The 25,680-nt window shown below is 41.6% G+C and overlaps 2 protein-coding genes across 4 annotated transcripts in view; one reads left to right on the forward strand and one right to left on the reverse strand.

Annotated features, from left to right (window-relative positions):
- The window catches only part of WDR4 (WD repeat domain 4), a 208,983-nt gene that overhangs the window by 45,812 nt on the left and 137,491 nt on the right, over positions 1-25,680 (forward strand). The window lies entirely within an intron of this gene.
- The window catches only part of PDE9A (phosphodiesterase 9A), a 77,499-nt gene that overhangs the window by 7,436 nt on the left and 44,383 nt on the right, over positions 1-25,680 (reverse strand). For all 3 annotated transcript variants that reach the window (XM_063126588.1, XM_063126587.1, XM_063126586.1), the window contains 9 exons: positions 17,449-17,530; positions 16,215-16,289; positions 13,257-13,343; positions 11,090-11,194; positions 8,927-9,009; positions 5,449-5,605; positions 3,992-4,105; positions 2,634-2,738; positions 1,036-1,164 (listed from right to left, as the gene is read on the reverse strand). In XM_063126588.1, the coding sequence (XP_062982658.1) occupies positions 1,036-1,164; positions 2,634-2,738; positions 3,992-4,105; positions 5,449-5,605; positions 8,927-9,009; positions 11,090-11,194; positions 13,257-13,343; positions 16,215-16,289; positions 17,449-17,530 (937 nt within the window). The remainder of the gene's footprint in view (positions 1-1,035; positions 1,165-2,633; positions 2,739-3,991; positions 4,106-5,448; positions 5,606-8,926; positions 9,010-11,089; positions 11,195-13,256; positions 13,344-16,214; positions 16,290-17,448; positions 17,531-25,680) is intronic.

Genomic DNA, 25,680 nt, shown 5'->3' on the forward strand with positions numbered 1-25,680 from the left:
GATGTAGGACTTTTTTCTTTCTAAACATGCATAGGACTGTGGCCTAAACGTCTTTTTCAACAACTTGGTTTTACATGATAAACATTCAGCATGGCAACTTTTGAGATTTTCTACATGACGTTTTCATTTGCCTCATGTACTGAGGCTTCTGCTTCTGGATTCTTTCTGTTCCTTTACACATTTTTCCGCCTCAGGTTTTTCTTTCTCTGCCTTTTTATGTGTTCCATTACACAACCACTAGGTGGCACTGTGATAAAGTGGAATTATGCAAATACACCAGGGTTTCATGCTGCCATTGACAGAAATACAAGACTTCCCTTGTCAGAGAAATACATGCTATAACGGTTCACGGGAGAGGCCTTGGAGGATGCCGATGTTGTGTAAAGCAGCCGCAAGCCATGAGGGAGTAATCATAAGTGCAAAATAAATGCCTCATGATGAATGGATCATTGTATAAGGCAGTGTGGGTTTTTTTGTAGGGGGGGGGAGATATTTTACGAAAATAAAAATGATTTTTTTTTCCAATTCTAGTTGGCATCTTAGAATGTTAATAACTTATTAGAGCTGTTGATGATGACGTCAATAAATCATACGAATTAAATTAAATTATTGTATACACATTTACTTGGGAACCACCCACAGAGCTTTGGTTATTGGGCAGTATAATAATGTAATAAATAAATAAATATTGAAAACAATGGTACTTCCAAGTAAATATGGGTAGGCTTGGGCTTTAATTTAGTATAAATTGCATATAAATCAAAAATATTTTTGAAAGGAAAGCATACTTTGTTTTTAGATTATTCATATATATATGTTGTAGCAGAGACCTTCTTAGAACAGACATTGCCACCTATGTATGAGATAAGGAGAGGAATGCTTCTTCTGTGATAGTGCCTGCCATCTGTATTTTATAAGTAATTACATTAAAAATAATTAACTTTAAGAAAGGTGCATTGCCCAATTAATTGAATGTTTTTGTGTACCTTTTTAGTTGATCAAAAAACTTCAGTTGAATTATCTCTCTGACCTTACCTTTGTTACAGTTTCAAACATTGGAATAAGAACAAACTTCAGGAAGCCAATCTGTGCGGTAGGTTTCGTTACTTTGTCTCGGTCCATAAAAGGTGCCACTGGAAGGCCTTCAGACTTTTCCCGGTCACTCTAGTCCAGATGTAGCAATGTGTCAAAGCAATTTTAATTAAATAATTTATATTTACAATCTGCTTTTCACCCCCCAAAACAGTGCACAAAAAGGAGAAGAAGATAAAAAACAAATTCAAAACAACAAACCAAATTAAGACCTGAGGTATCATTAAAAGCCCAGAAAGCAGAATTAACCCCATATTAAAAACCATTTAAAGTCAAGCAGCACAGAAATGTCTTCACGGCTCAGGTAAAAAGAAGAGCAAACATGGTGCCTCATTCCAGATCAGGGACATGGTCTGGACCAGGGCCCTACAACTATTTTTTTCTTCAAAATAAAGGTGTCCAGTTTAAACACAAATAATGCAAGGTATAGTTTGGCCCTGAGAAATGTCACTACGCAGATGAAATGAATGAAGGGCAATCTTGGCACTTCCTCATGATCTGATCCTTTTGCTTGGTCTTGAACAATGTATTAATTGAAGTTTTTTAAAAATCATCATCATCATCATCATCATCATCATCATCCAAGTGATTTCTTGTTAAATCAAGAAAGAACAGAATTGCTTGTTTTTGTGCTTCCCATCATGACCAAGCTTCACTTGGTGTAGTGCCAACTGCCGCACCTTGTTAATACACACTTTTATTGGCATATAGGAAGGCTAGTTGGGCCTTTACTCTATTTTCCCCCTTCCTCCCTACAATCATCGCCAATGGAAATCCAGTAAGAAATAATAACCATAGCACCATAAGGTGCCTTTTTCAATACTAATGAGATTGTCCTTTTGAAATGTTCAGGGAGCTTTCCTTCCTTCCTTCTCTTTTTAAACACAATTTCAGTCCTCGTAGGCTTAGTCATGAATGTTTCAAAGTCATCCAAATAGATATAAATAATCCAACCCTGACCCAATTGGTGCTACTTATTCTATTTTTCTTTTCTTTTCTGCAAACAGATCTTGCCCCTTTTGGTTTAAAATTGCTCATATGCTGACTTATTGAACACAGACTATTAGGAAGAATAAGCAGTAATCCAATAACATTTGCATTTCTTGCCTATGATTGCCTTTTTAGGTTACAAATTCCAGTCAATTAAAGTCATTTTTATTTGGAACATATTGTCAGGATGGAACATTTCCCTGACCCTATTGAGAAAGTCTCTTTTCATCTTGGTGAAAATCTATCACGACAGGCAATGGCCTAGTTTGCATGATCACTGCAGCTTGTTTAAGCCATGATGCCATTTGCCCAATTACCCGCCCAAGAGCTGCTTGTTGTGTCATCCAATGCAAAGTGGCATGCCTTGTTTGAGGGGGAAACAATCCTCAAATAACCCATGACCTGTTGTTCTTGGTTCATTAGGAAAATGGTGCCCACCCAACACCTGCCATGGCTTGTTTAAACCGTAGTGACTGTGCGAACTGGGCCACTGTTTCTGTAATGCTGAGAGATGAACAATGCAGTGGTACCTCTGGATGTACTCTTCTTACCTGCATAAAATACTCCTCTAATAAGCAGTCTACCCATGGCTCCGCCACTTCCATTGGGCGCACTTCATTGGAGATATCACAACATTTGATCAGTACCATCTTCAACTGAAAGCAGGAAAGCATTTTACAACATGGTAAGAGATCTGTTGTGTTTAGCTGCACCCTTTACCAGGCATTGTTTCCTCCATTTAAACAATGGGATATCAGCACTGAAAGTAGCAGGGGATCCAATCAAGATCAATGGGAAGCAGTGAGATTTCTGTGACTGATCACAGTGGAATCTAGCTTGCACTCAATTGTCGTTGGCTAGAACCCAATGTGTGCTCCAGGTCATGGATGACACTCCATGAAGCTGCTTTATACTACTTGTTCATCTAGAACTGTCTACTCTGACTGGAACCAGCTTCCCATATCTCAAGCAGAAGTCTTTGCCATCATCCTGCTAACTGAGCATCTTAGCTGGAGATGCTAGGAATGCAACCTGGGACCTCCTAACACTGAGCTATGCTCCCTCCTCTGAGTGTACTAGCCATTCCTTCAGTGGTGAATGGGACCATCCTATGGGCAGGTGAGCCTCCTTGTGCACATTGCATCCGCTGTGCCCACATCAAATATCTGGACCATCATCATCATCCATATCCTATTTCTACTTTGCCCTTCATTATACAGGTGACATTTTAAGGCACTTACTTACATTTGACATGCCTGGTTTCTGAATGGCTTGAATTTACAAATTTTTGGAAAAACAAGATATTAGGGACCAAATCATCACCCACTAGAGGCTGGTGGCTGCTATTTGAGTGGGGTGGTGAATCTGCTTTGGGTTTCAGTCAGAACTCTAAAGGAGCTACCCAAGGTGCTGAACCTATTTTGGAGGTAGGGTTTAGCACCTCAGTTAGCTCCTTTAGAGTTCTGGCTGGTTCAGACTGAAATCCAGAATGGATTCACAGCCCCACTGAAATTAGAACCAACAGCTTCCAGTGGGTCCAGATGATGTTGTCCCCCATTTATAACCCTCCCCTTGAGTTCTCCCACGTCTTCCAACTTTTTTCTCATTGTAAAAAATCTGTTAAAGCAGGAAACACTCTATAGTGGCACAATGCCTTTTGATCGGTAATGCTAGGTACCATTCTGAGTTTCTGTCAGAACTAGCCAGGACACTGAAGGAGCTACCCAAGATGCTGAACCTATTTTGCAGATAGGGTTCAGCACCTTGATAGATCCTTTAGAGTTCTGGCTGGTTCTGACAGAAACCCAGATTCACAGCCCCACTAAAATCAGGGCCACCAGCCTCTACTGGCTCCTTCCCACTGCTTTTCTACTGCTCATATGCCGAGAACAGAACAAAAACCTTCTACCTGGGTCACGTGCTCCTCATTTGAGTAGTCAAAGTTGTCCAGTGTTTCTTTGAAAGAGTCCAATATTTCAGCATGCCTTGCCATGTCTGTTGCTAGGATTAATGTAATTATCCCCTGTGCAAAATAAGCATTGTAAGACATTTATGCTTCTCAAACTAGAAAAGTCACTACTTCTCATGCAGTATCCCTGCACTCCAACATCTTCCCCTTTAAATGTTTTTCACCATTCCCAAGCGTCTTTCTGGGACCCCAGTGAAGATTCTGGGAGTAAACCTGTGAGATAAGGGCTGGACTACACATTATGCTGAAGATCCATGTTTGGAGTTCCCCGTGTAATTGTGGAGTCCATGTCAGGACCACACTGCAGGGAGAGAGGGTATGTTTTGCCCACCCCATGGTCCAAGCCAGATGCCCGCCCCCTCACCGCCCAAGCAACTATGGAGGGGATTTTTTTTTAAGCCTACAGATTTTCTCCTCTGAGGTGAATATCAGCTGCAGGGTCATAGTGTAGGGGGAAAGTATTAGTCTCCTTCTCCCTTCACCATAGCTTTGATCCAAATTTGGGGCTCCATAGTGGCTTTTACAAAAAGAAAATGGCACTAGGAGCATCAAACAAAGAGCTCCAACATAGCATGCTGAAAACTTCTCTGTGAACTCAGCCAATTTATTCAGGGCATGTGTGATTTTCAAAATTGATGCGTGTGTATGTGTGTGTGTGTGGATTGTTTGTTTATTCATACTTTTTAAAAACAGGTTCTTGGGGCTTTTATAAAAAGTTATAAAAGAGCAGTTTTCCCACCTGACTGAGCCCATGGTCAGTGAGATGCTCATTTCATCAGGTTTGGCTGGTTTCCTTAATCATAACCAATGCTTAATTTCTAAAATGAGGGGTGGTGAGGTTTAACTGTGCCTACAACAATGCCCTTTGGCCTGAAAATTCTTCCTCCTAAGAATAGATTTTGATGGTTGGTTGTCAATCGTTACAGACAAAGCCACTCTTTTCCAGCAATATCCACTAAATCAGGGATGCAGAACCTCTTTCAGACTGAATTTTGGAGAAGGTCTGATGGGAGGGGGGATTCAACATGTTTGTGGGGCTGAAGCCAAAAAGGGTAGAACAAAATGCACCCGATGCCAGCATATTTTTGCTTATAGCTCTTACTGCCAGTAGCAAAGCCTCAGGAGAGGTATTTCAATCTTCAAGGATGGGGAAAAATTGCACAAAAGCTTGGACACCATCAAATGCTTGGTGGGTAGGAAGGGGCAGGGCCAGGGGAAGGGTGTGGGCCTTCTGAGAACTCTGAAGGGCTGGTTTGGTACCTCTGGAGGGTTGGATTTGGACCCCAGGCCTGAAGTTCTGCACCTCTGCAGTAAATAAGAAATCTAACTCAGTTACAGTTATATGTGATGCATAAGGCACATAGTAGCAGACTTTGCCACACCCTTCTAAACCATACCTGCCTTATCCGTTTGAACTGGTCCTTATCAATACTGGAGAAAATGTTGCACTCTGGCTGTGCAAGGATCTGGAAAGCTACTGCACAGTGGTGGTTCTCTAGCGGAGAAATGTCATTGTAGCGCACGGCAAGTTCTGTTCGGGCATTGATCTGGTACCTAATGTGAAGGAAAGACATAAAAGAAAATGGATTAGCAGTCCTAAGAGGTCATGCTTATTTGAATTGTGAGCACAATTTGGATCTGTTTGGGGTTCTCAAGTCCCAAACGTTCTCAAGCCCTTCCTTCCACCTTCAAGCTCAGTGTTCTATTCAAAAATGAAAAAGAAAGAAGGGGGGGGGCAGGAACAAATTCCAGAGACTTAGAGCATCATCACACGGTGGGGAGGGGGGGGGAGATTGTATTTGCTTATCATTGCTTCTCCGCCCCCGCATTTGTTACTTCCTCTTTTGAAAGAGGAAGTAAACAACGTGCATGTGGCCCACCCCCCATTCAGTGGGCTGTTTTGATCCTGCTGCTTCTCCTGCACACAGAAGGAGATAGCAGCAACTTCCGTCTTTAAAAATAAGTTGGACTTACTGGGGTGTTTTTTTGTGGTGAGAAGAAGGCTAGAAGGGGCGTGAGGCACGTGGGAGGCAGACGTCATCATGAGAGGGACCCATGAAAATCCATGCATGCCCTGCAATGAGCGTGCAATAAAATGCTCGTCTGATGGAGCTCTTAGTAAGTTAGTCTGCTTTAGCAAAACCAATGAAGTGTTCTGCATACTGTTAATCTGGTACTATGCGGCAGGGTCTTGCTATTTACTGTTTTACTCTGTACAGCACCATGTACATTGATGGTGCTATATAAATAATAATAATAATAATAATAATAATAATAATAATAATAGGATCAAATAATTTGGCAAACACACAAAGAAACAACCCTTTCACAATTGGTAATTTGATCTGGAATGGTGAAATGATTTGAATTAGGGTTTGGGGAAACCTAGAAGAAGACCCTCTAAAAGACCTCAGATTCATATTTAAGAATCAGACTTATATTCCAGACATTTGATCCTTGGTCGAGAAGACCTTGATGTTTTGATTCTATGCCAATTGATGTTATCTCATGAACTGAGACTCTAACTAATTTATTTATTTATTTATTTATTTATTTATTACATTTCTATACCGCCCAATAGCCGGAGCTCTCTGGGTGGTTCACAAAAATTAAAACCATTCAAAGTATAAAACAACAGTATAAAACCATAATATAAAATACAATATAAAAGCTCAACCAGATAAAAACAGCAGCAATGCAAAATTACAAATTTAAAACCATGTTATTTAAAATTTATAGATTGTTAAAATGTTGGGAGAATAAAAAGGTCTTCACCTGGCGTCTAAAAGCATATAATGTAGGTGCCAAGCGAACCTCCTTTGGGAGCTAATTCCACAGCCGGGGTGCCACAGCAGAGAAGGCCCTCCTCCTGGTAGCCACCTGCCTTACTTCCTTTGGCAGGGGCTCACGGAGAAGGACCCCTGAAGATGACCTTAGGGTCCGGGCAGGTACATATGGGAGGAGGCGTTCCTTCAGATAACCTGGCCCCAAGCCGTTTAGGGCTTTAAATGTTAATACCAGCACTTTGAATCGGGCCCGGACCTGGACTGGCAGCCAATGAAGCTGGAAAAGGACTGGCGTAATGTGGTCTCGTCGGCCTGTCCCTGTTAGTAAACGTTCTGCCCTGTTTTGCACCAGTTGAAGTTTCCGGACCGTTTTCAAAGGCAGCCCCACGTATAACGCATTGCAGTAATCCAAACGAGAGGTTATCAGAGCATGGATAACTGTAGCTAAGCATGACGGGCTTTAAAGGAAGTGAAAACAATCGCAGCTGTCTTTGCAAGCAGCTTCACAAAACACTCTCAAGGCTGTGATGAACTAACGTAAGCACATAAGTGAGATGAACAGGAGGACTGAGCATGCTCAGATGCCCATTAAAAAGGAGGAAAAGTACTGTTTTGACATCTCGCAGTGTGCACCTGCTGACAAGAGAATGGCCTTACTCAAAGCTAGTTGGCTGGGGGAAGAGACTGCTGGTCCTTTAGGCAAATGCCACCTTGCCTCATCCACCCTCCTTCATCTCCCATTTCAGCCTTGCTGCTACACCGACTATGAGGGAAATAGAAACATTTACAAACACACCCAATAGTTTAATAACCTTTAGCAAAAAATAAATTCACATTTTGATGGGCTCTTTTCCAGTCTTTTCAATACTTCAGTAGTTCTTCCACACCTTGATCCTTCTACATGCTAGTTTTAATACCACTATTTTGTACACATAATGCACTTACGATAGTGACGTTTCCCCCCCATTTCTGTCAAGTATGTAGTGCCAAGTCTTTGTTTCCTTCGCACAATGCCTGTGCTGTTGTTTTGCAGCTGGAAACCAATTATTTTACTTGTATAAGGAGTTAGCTTCTATTGGTCAAGAGTTTTCATTTTCCACCCTAAAGGACACTTCACACACTACAGATTAGCAAATATGGGTGAAAGGCTGTTTTTCCTCACAGAACGTACACTCAGCAGGGAGCCCTGATTGGTTTCTTGCCAGTGTGTATGCGCAGTAAAATAAATGTGCATACCTGCTATGTACTGTGAGAAAATCCAAATTTGCTGCTTCACTTTATTTGCACTAAGGTGACCTCATGTCCTACTTTACAGAGAACAGTTTTTTTATTTGAAGGCATCCTCTGTTTGAAGGGCTGTCCAGTCTAAATCTGGTTTAAAGAAAAAGAATCCTAAGAAGGGAGTGCAGGGGCCCTAAAGCGGCCCGTCTACAGTGAGCACCTGGACACCAGACTGTGGAGGCTTCTCCACTAGGGTGAGAGGTATTGCATTTTTATTTAAATCACAGTAATTATTTCCATGTGTGCATCTATACATATAAAGGAACATGTGCAATTTTTAGGCAAACCTGCATTATCTTTTTTGGCAGTGCAGTTCCTCTTTTTAGTTTGGCAACCTTAATTTGCACTGAGCAAGAAATTGACCATCCAATGAACAGCTAAATGCTCTCCAGCCCCTCAAATTTCAGTAGGACCCAGTAAAGGCTGGTGGCTCTGATTTCACCAGAGCTGTGAATCCATTCTGGGTTTCATTCAAAACCAGATAGAACCTATTTTGAGGATAGGGTTCAGCATGTTGGATAGCTCCTTTAGAATTCTGGCTGGTTCTGACTGAAATCCAGAATGGATTCACAATCCCACCAAAATCGGAGCCACCAGCCTCCAATGGGTAAGCCTGAAGCTGCAATCTTATGCACACTCACCTGGGACTAAGCCTTCTTGCACATAGCGGAGCTTACTTCTGAATAAACATGCATAGGATTGCACTGTAAGACATCCTTAATATGCTGAATTGTGGACTATGTTTTGGTCTGCATTTGTCCAAAGAGATGTTATATTCCCAATCATCTTCTCCAAAAAGGATACATACGTGTTATTATATCCTGGGTGATCAAGATCATGACACACCGATGCAGTCATTAGCGTTAAGACGTCTATCTGGGAAATCTTTACCTAAGCAGGAAGGAAAAATGCACCCCTGTAAAATCATATGGCTTTTGTAGTACAGAAAAGCCACATTATAATTAGGATTCAGTGAACAGTTGTTTAATAGCTACATTTATTGCAGGCAAGATTGAAGATGCTTTCTCTTTCTCTTTTCTATTTTAGTAGCAATAGCAAATTATTCAAGCAGGCCTCTGATGTATAATTAACAACAGGATGAAAACGACAAGTTAGTTTTCACATGATAGTGGAGAAGTTTTACTTAAAGGCAAAGGTTTCTCATTTTGTAAGGTGTCAGGGCTTGTATTGGTTAAGAAAGGCATTTATTTGAGCCTTTCATGCACGATTTGAAGACAAATGAGAAGATCGAGTGATTTGCGTTTTATCTGTGTTTATCTATTGTTTTTTTGAGATAATAACTTAGGCCTAACTCAGAGAATCCGAGTCCCTTTCCTCCAAACACCATTGCTGATTCTCTTGCCCTGGTCATTTATAAGTGTGCATTCCTACACACTTACCTGGGAGTAATTCCCATTCAAGTCAATGGAGCTTACTTCTGAGTAGACAAAGATAGGATTGCACTGTTAACTTTCCTATAAAAACGTGAGCTCCAGCTACTATAGATAATAAACCTGATAGTGCTTAGATTAGCGAGGGCCCACTTCCTAAGACTGTGCTTAATAGGGCAGGCTGGGGGGAGCTGGTCCAGAGGCAAGCTTCTCCAGAACGGATCACCACTGGCCTCACATTGCTGGGCTTGCTGTCCAGGGTAGGAGGATGGAAGGCCTGAAGTGCCGCTTCCTACCAGCTTCAGCAAGAGCAGAAGTGCCACCTCACCATCCTCCCTTCTGCTCTGCACTTGGCAGCTCTTAGGCAGGTTCAGAGCAGAAGATGATGCGAAGGTGTCAAAGGAAGTCGAGGCAGTTCTGCCTACACTGAAGCTGGCTGGAAGAGGAATCCAAGACACTTTTGTCTTCATACTGTGTACCACTTTTGTCCTCCTCTGTGTACCAAACAAGTTAATATTTTAAATACATTTGCATATCTTTTAAAAAACCCAGCAGCTATGATGGCCCCTGATCCAGATTGGGTCTATGGCATGAGGTAGCAGGAGGGGAATTAGCCCTTTCCCCCTGCACCCCTTTCCTGATGATGTTGTTTGTTGTGGAAAGGAAGCTGCTATGGACACATGAATGATTTATTGCACGCTCATGACTGCCACTTGTGGAAGTTTGCAGGTCCTATACGCGATTCCTGTAACCCCCAGGACATCTCTCACTCTTTTCCCTGGTAATCTCGCTTAAAAAACAACAGAGATAATGCAGTATTTAAAATAAACACAGGATTAATTCCATCACTAGGTGGTGATGTTTCATTGAACTTTATGGAGCATTACCCAGAGGGGAAGTTTTCAATTACAAATCATGTGGTTGCTGTTGGTCACCATCTAATGGAGCCTATAATGAACATGGAAAGATCCAAGGGAAAAAAAACCTTGTTAAGGGTCTCTTAATGTACAGTTGCCCAAGAAGCAGCTAAGAGGAGGGATTTTCATGGGGAAAATAGCACAATTCTCTCAATTCAGGTTGATGACCTTCAAAGTGGCTTGTTTTTAACCATAAAGATTCATGCACAAAGTTTAATTATACATTTAACCTATCATGTGCTTTGACCCTGTATTTCAATGGGGTGAGGGCATCAGTAAGGTGTTGCAGGGCCAAGACAAAATAACGTTGTAGGCCTGCTATTTTTCATGCACTAGTCCTGGTTTACATCATAAGGAGACCCTGGATGTGTCAAAACTGTGGAACACTTTTCAGTTCACTTTACCCTTTGATTCTCCTCTTGAATGTAAACAATGAGAGAATAAAGTGAGTTCCGGAGTAGTTAGCCGGGCATAACTACATGGGTGATGGAAGACACACTCTACATTTTATCTTTTAGTACTAAATTAACAACAAGCACCACTGGGAAAAAATGTAGCTGTATGCTAGAGGCCATTTACATTCATGATGTTTCATGAATGCAAATCCATTCTTCTACGGACAGTAGAATTGGGGAGAACTAAAGTGGACAAAGAAAGACGTACCTGGAGATTGCAGAGTGAAATCATGCTGTACATCATCTGGGTAACACAGAAGCAATGTCGGAAATTATGGAATGGATTGTTTCTGTAATTGTCATGAATACACAGCTATAAAAACAAAGGGAGAAAAATGATTTTTAAAAAAAGGATTGGGCATTAACCTCCCCCCAACACTTTGATCCTGTTATTCCTGCCCCCTGAATTCTGAGATCCATTGCTCTGCTAGTAAGATACCTCTGCATTGTAGAACAAATATAAATGTTGAATCTTTCCTAATAGTTTGTGTGTGTGTGTGTGTGTGTGTGTGTGATTGCTTCCTGTTTTGGTCACTCCCCACTCCCATTGGTTACTGGCACTGTGATGTCAATTGTGAGACAGAGACTGCTTCATGTGTTCAGAAAAGAGGAAAGCATGGTTGGAATGAATGACTTATGCATCCACCTTTTGCACTTCAGTGACGTGGGTTGGTTCCAGATGGAGGACTCTTAGTGCTATCAATCAAAAGGCACTGTGCACCTATTCCATCTTTTTCTCCTTAAAGGATGTTCTATGGTAAGAAAAAAGATGGAAGGTGAGGGGAAAACGTGGGAGAGTAACAAATGGAAGATGACAACATTTTCCCCCCACCGTCTGTAAAATCGCATGTTCGAGGCAGAGTAATTGCAGGATAAAAGCCTCATCTGGAATCACCTGTGGGAAGGGGAATTTTAACTTCTTTCTTCAAGGAGGGATGTGCAGTTTCCACCTCTGCATAGTACTTTAAAGTGCAAAGAGTCCACTGTGCAGCCATTTTTCACAGCTGCTCTGAATATGTAAAGCCACCCAAAGAATAGCTAATCAGCAACTAGGGGGCTGCCTAGACATGTTGAAAGCCCTGTGGTTGCTGCACAATGGCGCTGTGTCGGTTATACAACGCAGCAGCCACCTTGCAGCCATCGCAGTGTTTCCCGTGAACCTGCAAATAAAAAATGTCAGGGACTTACCCCGACTTTTTCGCTGGAGCGTGCTGAGTACAGTGCATCCACCCTCTAACTTTGCTCTGATTTCATGGCGGAGGCATTTCTGGGCAGATGGCAACCCTTGATTGGTTGCCATCCACCAGGGCATTCCCGGCAGGCCGAATGGCTGCTGGAAAGCCCGCTCCCTCCCTTTGTGTTGGGATTAGCCATTGCCATCCCACAGCAGAGAAAGTGCGGGGTTTCCCTAAATGTCTTGGCAATCCGGTTCCTTCAAGGCAGGCCTTGGAACACTGTGACGGCAGCAAGAAGGATAATTTGAATCATCACCACAGAGGTTCATAGTGGATCCAGTATAATTTTCTGGATCCAGTATAATTACCTTGTTTGCAGCATGAGGCAGGGACAGTGGAATAGCCTTGCTAACTGATTTACTTTTTAAAAAGAATGTTTATGGGATAGGTGGACCTAAAATATGATTCTAAATAACATGGGGACTTTGGAATGAATGGGGTATATGTTGCCCTTCAAGATTCTTTGTCTGGTGCCTTTATCTAGTTGCAGGATGAAGAAATAGGTTTCCAGTGCATATGACACTTATTCAACATCCCTGTCTTCCAAGCAACTGCAAGTAATGGAAATAAACTTAAGGTAGGAATAAAATCCTATTCAAAGCTGAGCTTCTGTTTTTGAGTGGTGCTCATGGAATTGTGTTAGTTTGGGGAGGAGAGAGTTTATTCCTGCCTTTACTTGGTTTATTTCGACTGAGGTGTGTGTGCATGTGTGTGTGTGTGTGTGTGTGGGAGAATGGAAACACCTCAAAGTAAAAAAATGATGCAAAAACTGATGTAAGGCATAGAGAGACCCATTAGGCAACTCAGGTAAAAGGCCTTTAATTTTGAAAAAGAACAATATCATAGTGTTGCTTGGCATCACATCTTGTAATTTGGAGGCACCAGACAATTAGGTGGCTTGCTTAAGTTTTTCATTTAAAGAAGGGCCCAAAACATCTGAGGTCAGTACTGGATGAAGCCAGCAGGGGCATTATAATTAATATAGGCATTATCATTTCCAGTATTTATTTCATATTCTGTTAATATTTTTCTTTAATTCTGAGTGCATGAGTTTACATGTAGATTTTTGCAAAATTATATGCTTAAACAAACATCACAAATATTTTAAAGTCTCCATAAGAAATCCACTTGAAGTCTTACCAGCCACCGTTTCAGGGTGATAGGGTTGATGCCGAAGTCTTTCACTAATCCTAAATCATGATACATATGTTCTAAACAACTTAGCATCTGGAGGGAGAAAAAGAGTTCTCAGGTTATTTTTATATTATCCTCACTACTGTATATTAAAAATATATACATTGCACACTCTAATGTAGTCTGTGGCTTGAAAGCACTACTGGATGCATCTAGCATGCCAACGTTGGAAATCAGTTTCAATTTTTAATTCCAGAAACTCATTGGGCAGCCTTGGGCAAAGGACTGTGGCCTTAGCTAGACCTAAGGTTTATCCCGGGGTCCTCCCTGCCTGCTCCCGGGATATCCTGTGTGTTATTTACATGAACAGGGATGACCCCGGGACAATCCTGGGATAAACCTTAGGTCTAGCTACGGCCTATGTCTGAGTCCCAAAATATGAGGATTAAAGTGTTCATGATCAATTGGTCATCTTGAACCCTTAAGAAAGAGATCTGCATGGTTACAGAAGTTGCAGTCCTACTCCTGTACAAATCAATGGCAAGACTTTTGTTTTTAAATGCAGCTGAAGGGACACCAGCATCTTTTTTTCTGTGGCAATGGACCAAGTCTCACAAAACTTTAGATTTCTACCCAATCTCTGCCCACACCAAATAAAACTCTTTCATTAAACAAAACAAACAAACAAACCCCAAGTACATTAATTTTGCTAATAAATTGATCCAAAATCCTGTTAAGCCTTCAAATCTTCCTCTAAGTGCACAGCAGAGCAGAACTGGAAGATAACAGCAGTTGGCAACAAGTACATGCTAAACCAGCCCTGCCTAAAACATGGCTGTCTTCCTGTATTTAATGTAATCTTTCACTCTCCATGCAGGAAACAGAACAGCATATCTGTGTGTTCCAGTAGCTGAAACACACAGGAAAAATATTAATTTAAGACAACAGTCATAGGCCATGCATTTCTCTTTTTCAGTGCTGAATGCTGATCATTCAGCATTTTAGCTAAAAGTATTTATGTTCCCTATGACCCATTACATGTAATACTATTATTTCTTTGCCATTTAAAGTGCTTTGTTATGGGAGTTGGAGGAAGAAGGAAACATACTTATTTTTGAGAGACTTCAAAGAAGGCTGTTATGTTATTGCTCTACACTGTAATGGTGCAACAAGCACTTACACAACACCATCCTAGCAAAGTGCTGTTAACGTAATTGAAACATCTCACAGAAACTTAAATCCACAGGACAAACCTATCCAGATGATGCCATGACTCTGTATTCACACTGGTTTATGTAATTACTTCTGAGCATAAAGAGTACACATGTGCCTTTCAAACCACTGTGCATCTAATTATATGACTGCTGTTTGTACTATGAATAAGGCAGGCTGCTGAAATGCAATTTTCTATTTGTTTGTTTTCTATGTTTGTATCCAAACATCCATAGGCAATCACCACCCATCAAGTATTTCGGGAAACAGTCCCTCAAAATGGAATCATAGCATTGGTAGGGACCTTGAAGTTAATGCCTCTGTTATAGAATTGTTAGCTCATGCACATTAAGGTATGAAAGTGATTAGATTAGTACATTATGTCATTTGCTTATCCATTGTCAGAAGAAACTTCTACCATAGAAGTGGTTTTGAGATACAATAGGTGTCTATTGGGCACTGCCCTTTAAGAAGGATATAGACAAATTGGAACAGATTCAAGGAAGGCAATGAAGATGGTCAACAGTATGGAAAATAGTGGGTATAGTGCTTAGCGTTAAAGCCCTAAATGGTATGGGTCTCAAATTCCCTTAAGGTACATCTCCACCTATACCAACCTACCCATGCATTCAATTTGTCAGAGGAGGCTCTTTTCCAAGTGTCTTCAGTAAAAGACATGTATTATGAAGGCATGAAGGTCAGGGCCTATTCTTTGGTGGTGGCACAACTCTGGAATGTCTTTCTGAGAGACACTTAAATGGTGTCAGTGTTATACGCTTTTAGGTGCCAGATTAAAATGGCTTGCCTGGGCATCTTAAACATGTTTATAATTTATTCTGATTGAATGTATTTTTTAACTGGTTAATGAGTTTTGCTTTAATTCCTCTCAGTTATAATGGACTGACGTTTTTATTAGATTGTATATATAATTTTATGTTTTTATACTGCCTTGGAAGCCATTTTGGTGGTGATGGTGGGTTGTCTATTATTATTATTATTATTATTATTATTATTATTATTATTATTATTATTATTATTTATATAGCACCATCAATGTACATGGTGCTGTACAGATTAAAAACAAAACAGGTCTTTTGAGGAAAGGTTGAAGGAACAGGATATGTTAGCCTGGAGGAACATCTGAGTGGGGACATAATAGCACTAATCAAATACTGAAGGGCTATCACATACAGAAAAGGGCAAAGACTTGTTCTCTGTGGGGGTGGGGTGGCAAGCAGAACTAGGTCTAATGAAGCCAACTTGCTCATACAGGACATCACAGGAGGGTTGATTACAGTTGAACATTGGGAGAAATGTCTGGACAGTAAGATCAGTTTGACCAATAACCTAGAGGGGTGTTGGGCTCTTCCTCACTGGAGATCTTTAACAGAGACTGGACTAGCTTTGGATTTCCTGGATTATGCAGGGGGTTGAACCAGGGACTACCAGCCCCTCTCCAACTATATGATTCTGCAATTCTATCCACAATATCTATAGCTGGGGAAGCACCTTAAACACAGGTCTGCTGCTCCAGCTAGTTCTAGGGTTTCTCATGCTGCATTTATGAATAGGACAACCCTTTTTAGATTCTTCATTTCTTTTAAGAAGTCCTTGAATTTGTTTACACATTTTCAAACCAGTTTCTGCAACATCCATGTCCAAGTTCCAGTCCTCAAACACTCATGAACAGACTCACAGAATGACATCTACAAGATAGGAGGTCAGGACTTAGTTTCCATTTGGCATCCTTACCTCATTGGGTTCCCATAACCAGACGTCAAAGGTTGGTTTCCTAAGAGCTTCTATTGTCTCCTGAGAAAGCATGTACTGCAGAGAAGAGGAGCCACTGTTATGAATTGCTTTTGTCAACAGCATCAGGTTTATCTCTAGACCAACCATTTCAATGACTCAGCTCAAGTTCTCCCTTATCCAGGAAATCATTTGAACAAGAGCTGATTGCTTAGCTCAAGCACTTGTTTTCAAACGTCTGGTACAAATCACAAATCAGGAAAAATTAGTAAGAGTGTTCTTGAGCTTGTGCAGAGCATGCTACCATTAAGAGCATGTCACCATTAAGTAAGTATAACAGACTCAAAAAATATTATCAGTGCATTTCAATACCACTATGAAGGAGCAGTGTAGATTTAGCCTTGGTCTTGAATGGGCAATTAAGCACCATTAGTTTCACAGAAGTCCTGCTCCTGGTGGAGATTAAGTGATAGAACTGGTTTATTGATAGAAATCAAGACAGTTGCTGGCATATTTGGACTCTCCTTGGGGGCATGGCTATAGGGGCTGTCATGACGAGTGACTGCACTTCAAAATTCACCACTGTGCCACCAGGCAGCTGGTTGTTCAGCATTCAATTCATTTGGGAGACCTGGTCAATTAGGGTTCCATTCAGGTAGAGGAACCCTACATATTATATACAGCTGTATGTAACTCATGGCACTTTTTTCATTAAGGGCTTTTGGCATGGGAGGTGGATGGCCAATAGGCGTGTTCCCACTGCCCCCTCTCACATCCATACCCACACCCTTTCCATTGGGGATTAATGGCTACATCCTTTGTAGACATTAATCCCTCTTTCCTTTGTGAACTCCTCATTAATTCTGAATCTCTCCCAGATTTTGAACTAAGTATCGCATTTATAATCCCAGAGGGCGCTCAAATGTTCTGTACGCCTCACTGAGTAGGCCTCAACCACCATTGAACCTGAATGTGCATCTTGCAGAGTAAACTTAGTTTTTATGGGCATGATACATCACTTAGAATTTACATTTTATATAAATATGGAAGAAACAAAATTTCACCATCACCTGGAGCAAAGAAACTGGAAACTTTATCAACTAGTTTTATAGGTAAATCTAGGTAGCACTTGGGTGCAGAACATTTCAAGAATAAACAGGGCATGAAAAGGATATTATCTGACGTGGTGATCTTCTCTGTAAAATGGTATTTTGAACTTTTATATAACTCATTGTACCTTGGGATAGGATGGTACATCCCTTCGAGGCATCAGCTTTTTGTTTTCATCCAGAAAACTGTATTTACAGGGGCAGCTGGTCCTGTGTACAAAACAAAATTTGGCCCTTAGCATTTATACAAAACTTGATATTTTTTAAAGAAAAAATACACTTGATAGTTATGATGAAGCTAGATTGACTTTCAAGACCAACCAATAAATAGGGTGACCAACTGTCAGGATTTCCCCGGATTTATCCTGGTTTTTGTTCTTTCCATGGTGTCAGGGGGGATTTTCTATAATTTTCAATAATGTCCTGGAATGACACACCTTCTCCTTTAAGGCTGCCATTAGCATGGCAGGAGGGAATGACATGCTTTCTTGAGGCACATCATTCCCCCACCCCGAGCTCCAATTGAGGTCTTAAAGGGGAAAGTGGGTCATTCGTGGACGTTATAGAAAAGGCCCCAACTGGAGTGGATGGTGAAAACTTTTCCCCTCCTCCACTCCAATCGGGTTCTTTAAGGTGGCGGGGGAATAACGTACTTTCTGCAGGACTCAGAAAGCTGCTTCCCCCCCACACACACACTAGGTGTCCTCTTTTTTGGTTTCCCAAATATGGTCACCCTACCAATAAAGCCATTTTCACCAAGAGAAGCACACAGTAAAACAAGAAATGCCTGCAGCCATTTCTTCATATTTGGAGCCATGGGACACATGTTAAAGGATGCTGGCCATGCTTAACCTCAACCTCTTCCAAATTCAGGTCCCCAAATTTCATAGCGGATCAACAAGCTTTCTTCTTGAGATATAATATTTGAAGGACATTTGCATATCTGTAAAACAACGAAGTGTAGTTCTTGGAGATGTGTTTAGCAGGTATTTTCAGACATCAAAATGCCTTCCAAATGTTACAGAGAACAGATGATTAAGACATGCTGAAGATGCATGTATCTAAGTTTTAATGCAACATGTGCAGCAGCCCTAGATAGAATCACAATCAGTGAGATGTCTATTTATAGTTAAGCATGCTCAGCACAAATCTATGCACATTTATTTGTAAGTAAATTCCATTGAGATCAATGGGACTTACTCCCTAGTGTGTGTCTAGGAGCTTTTCTACATGAAACATTTATTGTTCACTCATTATTCCTCACTCACTTTGTTACAGTATCTTTAGATGATGTTGTGACCCTCCAGTTTTGCTTCTGCTTTTAAACAGCACTTTCCCAAGTATTTTTAAATCAGTGAGATGTCTATTTACAGTTAAGCATGCTCAGCACAAATCTATGCACATTTATTTGTAAGTAAATTCCATTGGAATCAATGGGACTTACTCCCTAGTGTGTGTTTAGGAGCTTTTCTACATGAAACGTTTATTGTTCACTCATTATTCCTCAGTCACTTTGTTATAGTATCTTTAGATGATGTTGTGACCCTCCAGTTTTGCTTCTGCTTTTAAACAGCACTTTCCCAAGTATTTTTAAAGTGGGGAAATACAGTATTATTTCTGAAAGCGAAACAAAATGCATTTCTCTACTTGTGTAATTAAGCTGTTCTGCTGTACCACAGCACCACCTAGAGGTTATGTAGCAGAAAAGCAGGAAAATAAAAGCATTTTGTAGGCAGCTCAGACCTCAATTCTGCAATGAAACTGAAAGTAGACACAGCAGATTAACAGCCTCATGTTGAAAAGCTCTAGGACTGCAATGTTAAAACACTCAGCTTATTTCATAGTGCAACCATTATATGCTATATAACAACTTTAAACACACACATATGTGAATTCAAATCCAGTTCATACATCAAATGATGTCCCATATATTATTTAGTCATCAAATAAGTCTGAAATACAAAGGAGGAAAGACTACAATTGTGTTTATTAAGGGAAATCTGCAGAGGTATGAAAGACCTGCAGAGCTGGCAAGAAAAGATCATGCCCGGTTTCTTCCTTTAGAGTCAGTGCCCCTATCCTGCCCCTGCTGCTGTCAGAAAAGCTTCATCCCAAAACATCAATAGGAGTTAGGTGATGCCATGCATGTGATTGGACTGTAACTGAACTCACCAGAAGAGAGGGGAAGAAGACGTTTTACCTCCCTATTTAAAGGTGTTGCTGTAGTAGACACTGGATCTGTAAGTTGGGGGTGTAGCAGAGGTTTAACTATTAATTGGTTTGAAGCTTGTGGTTAGTGGGATAGTTGTTATAGCAGATGTTGGTGCATAAGTATGCCTTATATTAGGGATCAAAAAACACGGAAGAAGATATTTGGAAGTGTGGGGAAATGCTTTAAGAAGCCCAACACATTTCAGAAAGATATTTCCTTCCTTAGGAGTCACTCCACGTATAATCACTTTGAATATGCTGTTTTTGACAATCTACGTGTTTGGGATTGTTCGTTCTCAGTGATCTCAGCTTGTGTCACCTTGTTAAGTAATGTGTTTGCAAGGTAATGCACTGATAGGAAGAAACAACCCATGACAGAGGATAACAGCTTCATAGAAACAGGAATTCATGTGGTAACAACAGCTTATAATCTGCAAAATGATAAGATCCATCATGCTAACTAAGCACAGTAATGTATCATCAGTTGTTTCTTTTCCCTGTAAAAATGAATCCATCCTTCCTAATTATTTATTTCTAATGTTCATTTTCATTTTAACCTTTTTCATACCCGCCTTGCAAAATATCCTCCTTTTCTGAGCACACAAGAGTGGCCATACCATAGTCTTATGAAGGCCAAGGCTGGAAGTGCCCTTGTGGTTTTCATGAAATTATCACTGAGCAAGGTAACCTCTTAATCACTGTGATATAATGTTGTCAACAAGTCTTCATATTATGGCATTCTTCATTGCCCCTGTTGCTTACTACTATACGTGAGGCTACAACGGGAATTTATTAATTTATTAAATTTATTATTACATTTATATCCTACCTTTTTTCCTCCAAGGAACCCAAGGCGGCATACATAATCCTCCTTCTCTCCATTTTATCCTCAGAACAACCCTGTGTGGTAGGTTGGGCTGAGAGTCTGTGACTGGCACAAAGTCACCCAGTGAGCTCCTGACTCCCAGTCCAACACCCTAGCCACTACGCCACACTGGCTCTCTTTGTGTAAATAGCCTTCAGTTTGCTTTAACTTGCACTTTGCTAGAGTGGTCACTTTCTTGATAGGTAAGACTGTGTCTTCTTTACTGCTGCATTACAGACAGAAATTCCCAAAGGCACAGCTTTCCCAATCACTGTATCTCTACTCTGAAAAAAACTGTGACTCAAATTTCTTCCTGTTATGGAACCGACAGAGACACAGGAGCCTTGTTGGTCAATCTAATCACATAATGGCCTGTTGACAACTCCACTGTCATCTCTTGGTTACAGCACAGATGTAGGCTGACCTTTCTTGAGGGAGTTTAGGAATGAAGGAACCCCAAATAGCAAATGAATCCTTGTTTTGGAAATCTTTCAGTCTACCTCTTGGTGCAAGAGTTTACTTAGCAGCTAAAAGATCAAGCTACTTTTGCATTAAGTCAATACTGGCTTATGCCGTTGCTGCAAATGCTGAGCCATGTTGCCTGGGAAACTCAAAGCTACTCGTTCTTTTACTTAGTAAGTTCTGTGGAGGTCTTTTTTCAAGACAAAGGACAAACACACACAGAGAGCACATTTCTTTTCATATAAAGGAATAAATGAATGACTCCCAGCAATTGATTATCTTTGCTGTGAAAGTCTCAGGACCCGCTACGAAAGCTACTAGTATAAGAACCATCCGATTAGACTGGAGATGGTGAAATATCATGCAAGTTTCATAAGTTGCATTGGTTGGATCCAATGGTGCCCTTGCACGGGCAGCCCAGGCATGGCAGTGGTGCACACATGGCTCCTACCACTGATGGCAGTGATGTAGTGCTTTTGGGGACAAGTGCCAAAACAAGTGGAAACGCTCATTTCTGGAAGGGGCACGTCATGCCCCTTCCAAAAACAAGCATTTTCACTTGTTTTGGTGGTTGACCCCGGAGACACTACATCGCAGCCAGCAGTGGTAGGGGTTCTGTATACACTATCACTGGTGTACCAGGGCCACCCATGCAAGGGCACAGATGGATTCAAACCTTTGTTTTAAGACAGTGCTCTTTGCCTGTGTGTAAGCAAGAATACACACTTGGTTGATGTTTTACAATGATTTTTGTTAAAGGGAAGGAAGAAATAGAGTGCGTATGTATTATAAAGGTTACAGTGAGGACCCTTTTGAGGGACATAGGTTTCAGCAGTTTTCCAGGAAACAAAATCAAAGCAAACTTGCAATCACAAAATAGGGAAATTATATCTGCTGTCATGCGCAAATCATGTATGTGAATGTTTTTAATCTATAGGCCCAGTGCATTATATTTCAGAGATAGTAGGCCTGTTCAGACAATTTATTAAGTCATGGTTAGGCTGCTGACCCTTTTGAAGCAAATGGTTAGTGAGTTTAAACCATGGTTATGTTGTCACCATGGTTAGGAATGGTTCACATGGCATACTAAGCCATAATGTTTAGCTCAAAATACTTAAGCACTGTGGCATAGTGTGGCATCTGAACAGGGTCATAGTGTGGTCTACATCTTCAGACCAGGACCAGGACGTCAGGATATTTCTTTCTAAACACCACAGAACCAGGGTTGAAATCCGGCTTGTGAAAGTTGCAACAGGTTTTGTTGCTGTGACTGCTGTTTAACGGACAGTGCAAAATCTAAAGTGGCTCACCAAATATATAGATTTCTGTACTAGTTTTTAATCAAGGATGTGAAAATGCTCATGGACAGATCTCTGCACTTTGGTTTATTCATCCTCTAAATGGTAATAACAGTGCTGGGAGGTGGCTGGTGGGGTGCACATTAAATCTGCAGAGTTTGAATCAAAATGAAGCTCCATTTAGTATGTTGACAGGTAATAATTAGGGGTGAAGGAACATCAGCTGCAGCATGTGTATCTTTGGAAAGAAAGATTTCTTCCAGCTACTTAGAATAACCAGCTAGATTGAATTTGAACTACTGGATCAAATCCCAATTTGTGGCTTTTGATTCAGTGTTTCGTGTAAAGGAGTGTGTGTGTGTGAACTACTCTAGCCTCCCCTTACTTCAAGAGTGGGACTGAATTCAATTCTAAAGAGGCTCTTAGGTGCCACATTCCTGTGGTGGGCGAAGGCAAGGGGGATAGGGCAAAAGGTAAAAGGGGTGGAACCAAAACCACACAAAAATAAATAAATATTAGCACATTATAGCTCTTAAAAGCTAGAAAACTATCATATAATCAATAGCTGAGGGAATGGGGCATAGCTACCTGATGAACCCTGGAGAGCTGAATTGGGTTGGCCAATGGGCCTGAGGTTCCCAGCTCTGCCTTAATTACACTTTTAATAAAACCTGTCTCTTCTCCCATGGTCACTACTTATCCTTGGTCTTTGATCTTTTTCCCTATCCATTCTTATCCTGCATATATGAGCTGAAAGTGTGGGTCCATGAGTTCCATCACACCTTTTTTTTCTTCTTCTGATATGCACCTGTGATTTTGACCTCCGTTTCTTTAGAGTGGTGTGCTGGTCCCTTTCACAGTCGTAGCTATACCGGGGAACTCTCTTTTCACTTGTTTGCTCACCCGTTATTGCACCTGCCGCACCCCACCCCTTCTCCTTCCCCCTCCAGTTCATTGGTTCTTGTCGGGTGATGGATGTGGGAGCCTTCCCCCCTCACTCTGGCTTTGTTGTCTAGCATTTTACTGATTCAACATTTAATTGGTTGGGTGCTGTTTCTGCAGGCAAGGAGGTGACGGTGGGGTTGGAGCAGCAAAAGCCCATTTGACCGGCTCAATTCATTCAACATGGTGTGCTGGAGGAGGAGAAGGAGAACTGCCTCGCCCTCCTCTTTCATCAGCAAGCACATGTTCAAAGCACAGGGCACCCCAAAAAGAAAAAAAATGCAAGAACAACAATACATGGGGGGGGGGGGAAGGGCACTTTAATCCCACATGGAGGAAATAAACCAGACTTTCCCTGCTCCAAAATAAGATAGAAAAGGGAGGGGAAGAGGCGAGATGAGTGCAGGACAGCGACGACTTCATGTGAGTACCACATTGCAAAACCACAAACTAGGCATGACGAGAATGCAATAAAATGCTGGTGTGATGAAGCTCAACACTAGCACTCTCTTTCAGCATGGGAATCAGATTTTGAGGGACCCTTTGATAAGATGCCTACAGGATTCTCCCTCCCCTCTGATGTTGTCCCTTCTTTTCTCCCTTTGGGCTCAATCTGCACAGACACCCAGAGGGTGAAACAAAGGCAACTGGAAGCCATTGCTCCCTCAGGGAAGGCAGGTGAATAGGCAGTGGCAGCAGGGAAGAGGAGAAGCAAGGCCAGGGGGCTCCAGGGGTTGGCATTATCCCCCCCCAAACTGGGTCTCAGCAATGCCCAACCCCTGACGTATTTTTGTTCTTGTCCCATTTCATTTCACTTTTTGTCCCCCATGCCCCCTCACCACTGTCCTGGTACTAATACTCAGGCACTGCCTGTACATATTTGATCCAATGTAGTTAGTGGTTAGAGTATTGACTAAGTTTTGGGAGATCCAGGTTCTTATCCCCACTTGGCCATGAAACTCACTGGGTCACTTTGGGCTCATCACTGACCCTCAGTAACACTAGCCTACCTTCCGGGGTTGTTGTGAGGATAAAATGCAGATAAGGAGGACCGCGTGTACTTCCTTGAGTTCTTTGGAAGAGGAAAAAGAAGTGCAATCATTAAACCATTAAATATTGACCCCAGAATTGCAGGCTTGGTTTTTGAATAAAGGCTTCATTTTCATGACCAAACCTCTGCACCTTGAAAAAAATGGAGGCAGCCAAAAGAAAAGTGGTGGAGGTAGTGGGCATGGGGAAACCCTGAGACAGAATCATGAAATAGCCACGTTTTAGAAGTGTGGACTAACTGGGGTTAGCTTCTGCTAAAAGGAATTAGAAGACAAAATCAACGGGGTGTCTAAGTCTAACTTCATCATTACAAGATGGGGGATACTTGGCTCAGCAATACTACAAGAGAGAAGGATCTTGGAAAGGTTGCAAAATACAAGATGAATATGAGCCAACACTGTGATGTGCCTGCAAGAAAAGCAAATGCTATTTTAGGTTGCATTAATAAAAGTAAAGAGAAGTACTGGTTCCCCTCTATTTGGCGCGGGTTATGCTTCATCTTGAATCCTGCATCCAGTTCTGGGCACCACACTTCAAGAAGGATGCAGACAAGCAGGAGGGAGTTCAGAGGAATAGAAACAAAGCCCTATGAGGAGAGACTGAAAGAACTGGGCATGTTTAGCCTGGAGAAGAGAAGACTGAGGGGAGGCATGATAGCACTCTTCAGATACTTGGAAGGTTGCCACACAGAGGAGGGCCAGGATCTCTTCTCAATCCTCCCAGAGTGCAGGACACGGAATAACGGGCTCAAGTTAAAGGAAGCCAGATTCCAGCTGGACATCAGGAAAAACTTCCTGACTGTTAGAGCAGTGCGACAATGGAACTAGTTACCTAGGGAGGTTGTGGGCTCAGTCTCCCACCCTAGAGGCCTTCAAGAGGCAGCTGGACAACCATCCATCAGGGATGCTTTAAGGTGGATTCCTGCATTGAGCAGGGGGTTGGACTTGGTAGCCTTATAGGCCCCTTCCAACTCTACTATTCTATGAGCGTCATCACATGGGGGAAATCATGTTTCCTTACTGTTGCTTCTCTGTCCACGCTTTTATCCCTTATTGCTTCCTCTTTCTCAGGGAGAGGAAAGAGGAAGCAAACTACTTGCAGATGGCCCATTCAGTGGGCTGTTTTGATCCCACTGCTTCTCCTGAACACAGCATCTCAAAAGGGTCTAGAAAGGGCAGGAGGTATGCAGGAGGGCAGACGACATTGTGAATGGGACCCACACAAATCTGTGAGTGCCCAGGAACAAGCGTGCAATAAAACACTCATCTGATGACGCTCTATGATTCTGTGATTAGTGTGTGTGTGTGTGTGTGTGTGTGTGTGTGATTGTGATTTAGGATAAATGACAATAATGGAGAAGGAGATGGGGAGAAAAGGACAGTGGCCAAGAAGAGGAACAGCTCAATATTTCTTATCCAGAACAGTTGTACAAATGTTGCAGCTCTTTAGTGAGTGTTAGGTTTTGGCAAAGAAAACTCAAACACTGCTTGAAGCACAATGATCCACTGGTCTGCAGACTGCATCTGTCACCT

This window comes from Elgaria multicarinata, chromosome 5 (genome assembly GCF_023053635.1).
Source record: "Elgaria multicarinata webbii isolate HBS135686 ecotype San Diego chromosome 5, rElgMul1.1.pri, whole genome shotgun sequence".
In the NCBI taxonomy this organism is placed as follows: Eukaryota; Metazoa; Chordata; class Lepidosauria; order Squamata; family Anguidae; genus Elgaria; species Elgaria multicarinata.